This window comes from Mirounga leonina, unplaced genomic scaffold (genome assembly GCF_011800145.1).
Source record: "Mirounga leonina isolate KUSES-001 unplaced genomic scaffold, KU_Mleo_1.0 Mir_311, whole genome shotgun sequence".
NCBI classification, from domain to species: domain Eukaryota; kingdom Metazoa; phylum Chordata; class Mammalia; order Carnivora; family Phocidae; genus Mirounga; species Mirounga leonina.
The window spans coordinates 319,700-330,837 of NW_023270674.1; the positions used below are offsets into that span (position 1 = coordinate 319,700).

The 11,138-nt window shown below is 42.4% G+C and overlaps 1 protein-coding gene across 1 annotated transcript; it reads right to left on the bottom strand.

Moving 5' to 3' along the window:
- Positions 1-9,646: 9,646 nt before the first annotated feature.
- Positions 9,647-9,940, bottom strand: LOC118026774 (cornifin-B-like). The gene has a single exon (XM_035029778.1). It carries the CDS (start codon positions 9,938-9,940, stop codon positions 9,647-9,649), a length of 294 nt encoding a protein of 97 aa, XP_034885669.1.
- Between the last annotated feature and the right edge of the window lie 1,198 nt (positions 9,941-11,138).

Consider the following 11,138-nt stretch of genomic DNA (forward strand, 5'->3'; position numbering starts at 1 on the left):
TTTGCCCTTGCTTCCCTTGCCTTTGGCGATGTTTCTGGGAAGAAGTTGCTTCGGCTGAGGTCAAAGAGGTTGCTGCCTGTGTTCTCCTCTAGGATTTTGATGGACTCCTGTCTCACATTGAGGTCTTTCAACCATTTGGAGTCTATTTTTGTGTGTGGTGTAAGGAAATGGTCCAGTTTCATTCTTCTGCATGTGGCTATCCAATTTTCCCAACACCATTTGTTGAAGAGACTGTCTTTGTTCCATTGGACATTCTTTCCTGCTTTGTCAAAGATGAGTTGACCATAGAGTTGAGGGTCCATTTCTGGAGTCTCTATTCTGTTCCATTGATCTATGTGTCTGTTTTTGTGCCAGTACCATAATGTCTTGATGATGACAGCTTTGTAATAGAGCTGAAAGTCCGGAATTGTGATGCTGCCAGCTTTGCTTTTCTTTTTCAACATTCCTCTGGCTATTCGGAGTCTTTTCTGGTTCCATACAAATTTTAGGATTATTTGTTCCGTTTCTTTGAAAAAAGTGATGGTATTTTGATGGGGATTGCATTGAATGTGTAGATTGCGCTAGGTAGCATTGACAACTTCACAATATTTGTTCTTCCAATCCATGAGCATGGAACGTTTTTCCATTTCTTTGTGTCTTCCTCAATTTCTTTCCTGAGTATTTTATAGTTTTCTGAGTACAGATCCTTTGTCTCTTTGGTTAGATTTATTCCTAGGTATCTTATGGTTTTGGGTGCAATTGTAAATGGGATCGACTCCTTAATTTCTCTTTCTTCTGTCTTGTTGTTGGTGTATAGGAATGCCACTGACTTCTGTGCAATTGATTTTATATCCTGCCACTTTACTGAATTCCTGTATGAATTCTAGCAGTTTTGGGGTGGAGTCTTTGAGGTTTTCCACATAAAGTATCATATCATCTGCAAAGACTGAGAGTTTGACTTCTTCTTTGCTGATTTGGATGCCTTTTATTTCTTTTTGTTGTCTGATTGCTGTGGCTAGGACTTCTAATACTATGTTGAACCCTTAGGGGGAAAGCTCTCAGTTTTTCCCCATTGAGAATGATATTCGCTGTAGGTTTTTCATAGATGGCTTTTATGATATTGAAGTATGTACCCTCTATGCCTATACTCTGAAGAGTTTTGATCAAGAAAGGATGCTGTACTTTGTCAAAAGCTTTTTCTGCATCTATTGAGAGGATCATATGATTCTTGTTCTTTCTTTTTTTAATGTATTGTATCACACTGATTGATTTGCGGATGTTGAACCAACCTTGCAGCCCAGGGATGAATCCCACTTGGTCGTGGTGAATAATCCTTTTAATGTACTGTTGGATCCTATTGGCTAGTATTTTGGTGAGAATTTTTGCATCCATGTTCATCAGGGATATTGGTCTGTAATTCTCCGTTTTGATGGGGTCTTTGTCTGGTTTTGGGATCAAGGTAATGCTGGCCTCATAAAATGAGTTTGGAAGTTTTCTTTCCATTTCTATTTTTTGGAACAGTTTCAGAAGAATAGATATTAATTCTTCTTGAAATGTTTGGTAGAATTCCCCTGGGAAGCCATCTGGCCCTGGGCTTTTGTTTCTTGGGAGATTTTTGATGACTGCTTCAATTTCCTTACTGGTTATAGGTCTGTTCAGGTTTTCTATTTCTTCCTGGTTCAGTTTTGGTAGTTGATACATCTTTAGGAATGCATCCATTTCTTCCAGGTTATCTAATTTGCTGGCATAGAGTTGCTCATAATATGTTCTTATTATTGTTTGTATTTCTTTGGTGTTGGTTGTGATCTCTCTTCTTTCATTCATGATTTTGTTCATTTGGGTCATTTCTCTTTTCTTTTTGATGAGTCTGGCCAGGGGTTTATCAATCTTGTTAATTCTTTCAAAGAACCAGCTCCTAGTTTCGTTGATCTGTTCTACTGTTCCTTTGGTTTCTATTTCATTGATTTCTGCTCTGATCTTTATTATTTCTCTTCTCTTGCTGGGTTTAGGCTTTATTTGCTGTTCTTTCTCCAGCTCCTTTAGGTGTAGGGTTAGGTTGTGTATTTGAGACCCTTCTTGTTTCTTGAGAAAGGCTTGTATTGCTATATACTTTCCTCTTAGGACTGCCTTTGCTGCATCCCAAAGATTTTGAACAGTTGTGTTTTCATTTTCATTGGTTTCCATGTATTTTTTTTAATTCTTCTTTAATTTCCTGGTTGACCCATTCATTCTTTATTAGGATGCTCTTTAGCCTCCATGTATTTGAGTTCTTTCTGACTTTCCTCTTGTGATTGAGTTCTAGTTTCAAAGCATTGTGGTCTGAAAATATGCAGGGAATGATCCCAATCTTTTGGTACCAGTTGAGACATGATTTATGACCTAGGATGTGATCTATTCTGGAGAATGTTCCATGGGCACCAGAGAAGAATGTGTATTCCGTTCCTTTGGGATGGAATGTTCTGAATATACCTGTGAAGTCCATTTGGTCTAGTGTGTCATTTAAAGTCTTTATTTCTTTGTCGATCTTTTGCTTAGACAATCTGTCCATATCAGTGAGGGGGGTGTTAAAGTCCCCCACTATTATTGTATTGTTGTCAATGTGTTTCTTTGCTTTTGTTATTAATTGCCTTATATAATTGGCTGCTCGCATGTTAGGGGCATAGATATTTACAATTGTTAGCTCTTCTTGTTGGATAGACCCTTTAAGTAGGATATAATGTCTTTCCACACCTCTTATTACAGTCTTTGGTTTAAAATCTAATTTGTCTGATATAAGGATTGCCACACCAGCTTTCTTTTGGTGTCCATTAGCATGGTAAATGGTTTTCCACCCCCTCACTTGCAATCTGGGGTTGTCTTTGGTTCTAAAATGAGTCTCTTGCAGACAGCATATTGATGGGTCTTGTTTTCTAACCCAGTATGATAGCCTGTGTCTTTTGATTGGGGCATTTAGCCCATTTTCATTCAGGGTAACTATTAAAAGATACGAATTTAGGGCCATTGTATTGCCTGTAAGGTGACTGTTACCGTATATTGTCTGTGTTCCTTTCTGGTCTATGTTGCTTTTAGGCTCTCTCTTTGCTTAGAGGATCCCTTTCAAGATTTCTTGTAGGACTGGTTTTGTGTTTGCAAATTCCTTCAGTTTTTGTTTGTCCTGGAAGCTTTTGATCTCTCCTTCAATTTTCAATGACAGCCTAGCTGGATGTAGTATTCTTGGCTGCATATTTTTCTCATTTAGTGCTCTGAATATATCCTGCCAGTCCTTTCTGGCCTGCCAGGTCTCTGTGGGTAGGTCTGTTGCCAATCTAATGTTTCTACCATTGTAGGTTACATATCTCTTCTCCTGAGCTGCTTTCAGGATTTTCTCTTTGTCTATGAGACTCATAAGTTTTACTATTAGATGTCGGGGTGTTGACCTATTTTTCTTGATTTTGAGGGGGGTTCTCTGTGCTTCCTGGATTTTGATGCCTGTTTCCTTCCCCAAATTATGGAAGTTCTCTGCTATAATTTGCTCCATTATACCTTCTGGCCCTCTCTCTCTTTCTTCTTCTTCTGGGATCCCAATTATTCTAATCTTGTTTCATCTTATGGTATCGCTTATCTCTCCAATTCTGCCCTCGTGATCCAGTAGTTGTTTATCTCTCTTTTTCTCAGCTTCTTTATTTTCCATCATTTGGTCTTCTATATTACTGATTCTCTCTTCTGCCTCATTTATCCTAGCAGTTAGTGCCCCCTTTTTTGATTGTACCTCATTAATAGCCTTTTTGATTTGTACTTGGTTAGATTTTAGTTCATTTACTTCTCCAGAAAGGGTTTCTCTAATAACTTCCATATTTTTTTCAAGCCCATCTAGTATCTTTAAAGTGATGATTCTGAACTCTAGATCTGACATTGTACTAATGTCCGTATTGAGTAGGTCCCTGGCAGTCGGTACTACCTCTTGTTCTTTTTGTTGAGGTGCTTTTTTCCATCTTGTCATTTTGTGCAGAGGAGAATAGATTAATGAGAGAACAAAATGCTAGCAGAGTAACAACGTCCCCAGAAAATATATTCTAAACAAATCAGAAAAGACCTGAAGCAGTGGAAAAAGAAACAGAAAGAGAGAAAAAAGAAAAAGAAAAAGAAAAAGATAAAGATAAAAACAAACAAAACAAAACAACAACAACAACAAAAAAAACAGAATGTGATAAAATATGATCAGGCTGGTATATAGATCAGTGCCACACACTAGATTTGGGGTGTATTTTGGTCCTTTAGAAGAAAGTGCCTCCCAAAATTTTAAAGAAAGAAAAACTTATATATGTACAAACATAAGGGTTGATATGATGAAGGGATGGAATATGACTGTAAAGATGGAAATTATAAAAAAATTTATAAAAGGAATTGATAAGAAGTTGTTTGAAAAAAGAAAGAAGAGGATTTAAAAAAAAAAAGAAAAAAAAGGGAGAGAATGTGATCAGGCAGGGGAGTAGAAAAAACCATATACTAGAGATTTAGGGTATATTTTAATCTGTTAGAAGAAACTATCTCAAAATTTTAAAGAGAGAACAACTTATATATATATGCCAAAAATACGGGTAACTACTATGAAGGGGTAGAATATGACTCTAAAAATGAAAAATAAAAATGTTTTTTTTAAAAAAAAGGGATTGATAAGATGTTGGTTGAAAAAGGGAAAAAGGAAAATTCAAAAAAAAAAAAAAGAAAAAAAAAGAAAAAAAACAGTTAAAAAAAAATTAACTTTGAAAGACTAAAGAATCATGGTAAAAAAGCCATGAATTCTATGTGCAGTATTCCCCTAGCGCTGGAGTTCTGCCGTTCTCATTGATCGGTAAACTTGGTCTTGGCTGGCTGTTCTCGCTGATCTTTTGGGGAGGGGCCTGTTGCCTTGGTTCCCAAATGTCTTTGCCAGAGGCGGAATTGCCCCACCCTTGCCCAGTCCGGGCTAAGTAATCTGCTTGGGTTTGTTCTTGGGGGCTTTTGTTCCCTGCAAGCTTTCTGTACAGCTTTGGAAGTGGAGAGTGAAAATGGCGGCCTCCCAATCTCCGCCCCGGAGGAGCTGAGAACTCGGGGCCCCACTCCTCAGTGAGCCCCCAGAGAAAAGCTGTCAGTCACTCCCGTCTCCCTGGTCTCCGGCCGCACTCCATGCTCACCCGGCCTGTGACCGCGCGTTTCTATCTCTGGCACCCAACCCCAGGTGGAGTCTCCAAACCCAGCAGATCCCTGCGGTGCACTCCCACACGGCTCCTCCCGGGGGAGGAAGGTGAGTCTCCCCGGATCTGCTGCTCGTTGGGTCCCTCCTGGAGGAGCAGTGGCCCGACTGTGCCGCGGATCATGGTTTATGGCCACCCCGAGCTGAGAGCCCGCGCCTGGGCTCCGCCTCTGCAGTCAGCTTCCCTGCTCCGTTACTTGGGAGCTCTGCCACACTCAGGCACGCCCGGTCTTTCTGTGTCCCCGAGGGTCCTGAGACCACACTGTCCCGGAGGGTTCCACCCCCCGCTTAGCCACCTGAGTGACCTCCCTCAGCGGAGCTGACTTTTAAAAGTTCTGATTTTGTGCTCTGCGGCTCTATCACTTGCCAGAAGTGGCCGACGGAGGCCCCGCCTCCGCTGTCTATCCTCCCGAATATCGCCTCGGATTCACTTCTCCGCATGTCCTACCTTCCAGAAAGTGGTCGCTTTTCTGATGAGAGAGTTGTTGCTATTCTTTTCTTCAATCTCCTGTTGAGTTTGTAGGTGTTCAGAATGGTTTGATCCCTATCCAGCTGAATTCCTGAGAGGAGACAAAATCCAGGTCTCCTACTCCTCCGCCATCTTGCTCCGCCCCCTAAAGATCCTCCATTCTTATGTCATCAAGGAAAATTCTTTTGTGAAACAACAAATGTTGGTTGAATTAAAAAAAAAACTCCAGGATTCAAATTCTAAATTTTATTCATAAGAAATAATCATCATTATTACCATGAAACTAAAGGTTTTTAATGATGCAGATGTTCCAAGAGATCATACCCTGACATGTTATGTGTTTTCTTGAAAAAAAAGACATGAATAACAAGAATTCCATCTCACCTGATTGATTCGCTAATACAGATTGAGAATCACATTTTAAAAGAGTGACAATTATGAGGAATAGCCATTTGTAGGGTCAGGAGGCCCCTGTCCTAGGGAAGTGGAACAGCTGGGCTAACACCCAAGCCCTGTGAAAATCCTAACAGGATTGGGCAGCCATGATGCTATGTCAGGCAAAGGCTCAGGACTGGAGGCCCCACTTCACCTGGCACTTTGAATAACACAGGCACCGAGCGTTCACAGAGCAAGGTTCAGAATTCCCCTCAAATCCACAGCATCTTCTGGTGAAGGTACAGGCTATTCAACATCCCAGCAGACATCACATAAGCTCCTACCATTTGGCAGACACCTGGTTCTGCAGAAATGTAGGGTGCCTGGAGTAGGGGTGTTAAACATACAGCAGAAAAGAGACAGGAGGAGAAAGGGCTACAGGAGGAGCAACTTGGTGGAGAGTCAAGGACATTAGGTAGGCAGACGCAGAAAGCCAGCTGGATAAGAGGCTCTTCTGAGGCAGACACAGGAGAAAACAGCCCACAGTCTAGCTGAACTCCCTTATTGAACTGTCCTTATCGAAACTAGGTACTATCTTCTTTTTCTTTCAGCACACGTGGAAACTGAGGTGCTCCTAGGACGGAGGAACGTGAACGTGAGGAAACCAAGATCTATCCATGAAGAGAATCAAATGTGCATTCCTTTAACTGTGCAGGTGAGATTGCAACCGCACCATACACCTACAGTCTACCAACCCGCGTGCAGTTAGTCCCTCAAATTCCTCACCGGAATATCCTGCCCTCTACTGTTGGCTGGGAGAAAGGCATTCTATTATTGAAGAGGAAAGGAGCAGAGGGGAGAGGAGTTCACACCTGCCCCATAACCTTATTTAACCCTTGGTGGTCACGGGGTTTGTATAGAATATCATTTTAAAAAGGCTTAACTGTACCTGCCTCTTTTCCTTGTGGGCAGCTGGCCTGGAAACTGCTGCAGGGCTTCAAGGAGGTTCTGGAAAACATATTTTCTCTAGCTCATCAACATCTTGGACTGCTTTGGCTTTTTTTAAACATGTGAAAGAAGTGTTATAAATAAACATAATCTTAATCTATGATGTAGAATGTGTTTAAAATATAGAGACATTTAGCGGTGCCTGAGTGGCTCAGCTGGTTGAGCATCTGACTCTTGATTTCAGCTCAAGTCATGATCTCAGGGTCGTGGGATCAAGCCCTGTGTCAGGCTCTGCGCTGAGCTTGGACCCTGCTTAAGATTCTCTCTTTCCCTTTCCCCCTCCCACCACTGTCTGCGTGATCTAAATAAATGAAAAAATAAATTAATTAAATAAATAAATAAAATATAGAGACGTTCAAAGAATAAAATAACCAATATCTTTTATTCGCCAGCCAAATATAGTCTCTGATTAAGTTTTGCTGTATTTTATGCCAGATTTTAAAAAAATTATACATATCTTCATACATTTTTAACAAAGATGTTATGTGTCACATGCCATATTTTACATGATCTTGAAAATGTCTGAACATTTTTCCATATGACTAAATATTATTTTATGAACATATTATATTTCATGACAGATATAAAATGATTTGTTCAATCAACTTTCTCTTTGGGAGAATTTATGTTATTTCCCTCCTAAATTTTTTCACTATTATATATAATGTTGAAGTGATGATACTCTTATAAATAAATCATTGTGTGTCTGAATGCGTATTTCCCAGTGGAATTCAGAAGGCATGCAGGTGTGTAAGGATTTTTAAGATCATTTCTTGACTTTACACCCCTAACAGCTGTGTGTCACTAACCAGTGTCCCCAGTCACGACCTGCCCCTGTAATGGTGACTGCTCCTAGAGTAATTGCTGACATTACCCATCATGCCAACAAGCAGCAATTTGAAATCCCCTGGACATGCACAAACCTTGCATACCCAGGTGACATCATTCTCTCCTCCCAGTCTGATGATTACTCATCAACTTGCAAAGTTTGCTGGATAATTTTTGTCTTATAGTCTCCAAATTTCTCTGGAGTTCTTTCCAGACATATCTGGAATGCTTGTGCATCATACAGGTATGAGGCAGATGATGGGCAACACACCTGTCACCTGATACCTGTTGCCTTCCTCACATCTGCTTGATGTTATTTTATAAGTAGGTTCATTCCCCAGTGACCACTGCAGCCCCACTGGAAATTCTGTTGATCTCTCAGCCTCTAGACTTTTTGCTGGTCACCAGCAAAGTCAAGAAGACGTGGCTATAGGGAGAGAGCCGATGGTGGGAATCTGAAGAGCTGAACCCTGGTTGTGACTCAGAAATATGATTTCTGGGTGGTCTTGATGAATTATCTTTCCCTTTCTGGGGAAGGATATCAGTTTCATCTTGAAGCTGAATGGGCTTGCTAGGTGTTTTCAAGTGTCCTTTCACCCTAACATTTTACCTGGTGATGACCCGCTTTCCCTTAATTTCAGGCTGACTGTCTTATTTGCATTAAACAGTTTTCCTTCTGAAACCTACCTAAACTTTCCTTTTTCTTCTTTGATGAATTTACTTTTATGGTCTCTTTGGAGAGGTACCCTGTATATGTGGGGAGGGGGGCTGAGGGGAAGGGGGGGCACAAGTGAGCAGGGGGAGGTGTGTGTGTGCTTTGGTATCAGTGCATATTTGCATAAATGTCTATTGATATGGAAAGGGGTGAGGATCACCCCCTTAGGCTTCTCCTAGGCAGGCACTGTGGATTCTACTTTCCTTTGTCCTGCCATAGCACAGGGGTCTCAGTGAAAGATAAAGACAGACTAGGGTGATCAAATCAGCATGTATGTGTGTGTGTCATGTGATTTGGGGTGTCAGTGTGTGCAGAAGTCTGTGTATGTGTGTCTGTGAGTATGAGTGATTCAGGGTTTGGCTCCATGTGTTGGGGCATCAGCAAAGGAGGATGCATGAATAATCATGTTGGAATTTTTATGAGCACTATTTCTTTGGAATAAAAAAATAATAATAAAGAAATAAACCAAACAGAAAAAGGGCAACTTGGGGGCCAGGATTGAGTCAGAGATGGCTTGAAACATGTACCATCTACACTCATAGAACTCACTCAGGTGCAAAAGAAGCTCTGCTCTAGCTAAGGCTGCCCAAAGTAATGGGCTCTGGGTAGCCTTGACCCATTGCCAGCCCACGAACACACACACACACACACACACACACACACACACATGCTCTCAGTGCCTATGCCAGGCCCTTTGCTGCTTCATGATGAGAGAACAACGAGAAAGTTGAGTCAGCCAATGACAAGCACAGCCAGCTGTGGAGTTAAAAGTGGTTTAATGGGGAGAAGGCAGGAAAGATCCACTTGATCCCCAGGCCCCTCTTTAGATGAGCCCTGAGCACTTAAAAGAGTAGCTCAGCCAGTGAGACTCTCAGCATCATTCAGAGGCTCAGAGCCCTCTAGAGCAATGGGAGGGAAATCTTGTAGAGGGTGCAAAGAGGGAAGGTATGACTCAGGGTGACAGCATGCTAATTGTAAGTAAGACACAGAAGCAGAATGGGAGAGGGGATTCAGCATCCGGTGGTTGGCTCCCCAAGGGCTTGCTTGGCTATGGACCCCATTACTTCTGCTTGGTCTTCTGCTGAGCTGGCGCTGGAGTGACCGTTGGGAGACATGGCTCAGGAACCTTGGGGTGGCAGGGCTCTGGAGCCTTGGGGTGGCAGGGCTCTGGAGCCTTGGGGTGGCAGGGCTCTGGAGCCTTGGGGTGGCAGGGCTCTGGAGCCTTGGGGTGGCATGGCTCCTTGGTTTTGAGGGCACATTGTTCCTGGGGTGGAGGCTGGCAGGGCTGTTTCACTTGCTGCTGCTGAAGCTGGGGGGGAGTGGTGCAGGGCTGCTTCTGCTGGTGGGAACTCATGCTTCACAGGAGGCTGGACCTACAGAAAGAACAGATGATTAAACAGGGATTATCTAGGATAGAAGCCATATTCAATGCCAAATGTTTCTTTATAGGCCCTGTTAGAGGAAACAGCCCCTCATCTCCTCTGGCTGACCACCCCCCACAAACTTGAAAGTAAAATATGCTTTGATAATTTCTGGGCCCTTTCAAGAGGAGGAGTTAAAGTCAATTTGTTCTGCTCCATTTCAGTGGGGTTCATTCTCCAGCAAACCTTTCTTCCCCAGACATGTCATATCCCTCATTGACAAGTACCCAGGGCCACACTGAAGTCTTTCGGAAAGTGACATTATAGAAACAACTGCAGTCTGCCCACCCGTAGGACCATGCAGCACGCCTGTGACTTACAAAATGCCTCTCTGAGTCTCAGCTCCTGTGACCTTACTCTGCCTTTGCTAATACAGTGTGCTCTGAAATGCTCTCCTTCCCATTTCTGCTTGTCCAAATATGCCTCCACTGTAGCTCACATCTTGCGCTATCACCAGGAGATACTGAGCATGGCTCCCCCAAACAGCCCTTCCCTGTCCCTCTGTTCCCATGCCAATCATAATCTGCTTTGCATTTTCTCTATGTATGAGCATGCATTATCTTTCCTGCTAGGCTGTGAGCTTGCTGAATGAGTTCCATAACGGTCTGATTTACCCAAAGTACCTAGCATGGTGCCTGAAATACAACAAATGCATAGTAGAGGTCCACCTCATGAATTAACATTTTTATAAGTGTCATAAACAGAGAAAATAGTAGTGTTGTTGAAAGTGCCTGGGCCTGAGAGTCCTAGTCACAATCGTGCTACTAACTTACTGTCAGCACTTGCACAAACCTGCCCCCTGCCTACCCCCAGTCTCACGGCTGTTCACCAAAGCGGCAGACTTACCTGTCCCTAATTCCCTTCACACCCAAACTGTGCTTTAATCTAAAATGACCAGTATTCTCTCTCTAATTAATATCCTTATCAGCCCTCTTACACATGTTTGCCTTTGTCCAGTTTCCACTAATAAAAAAAGTAAACATGAATTTCAAATTGGTTCCAATCAGAGACTTACCTGGTACACAGAGAATGGAGTGTCTGGTTGCTCTGGTCTGATGTGAAGTCAGCAGCCAGCTGGCTTTTTATAGGATGAATGAGCCCTGCCTCAAGGAAACAGAATCACCTCAGGCC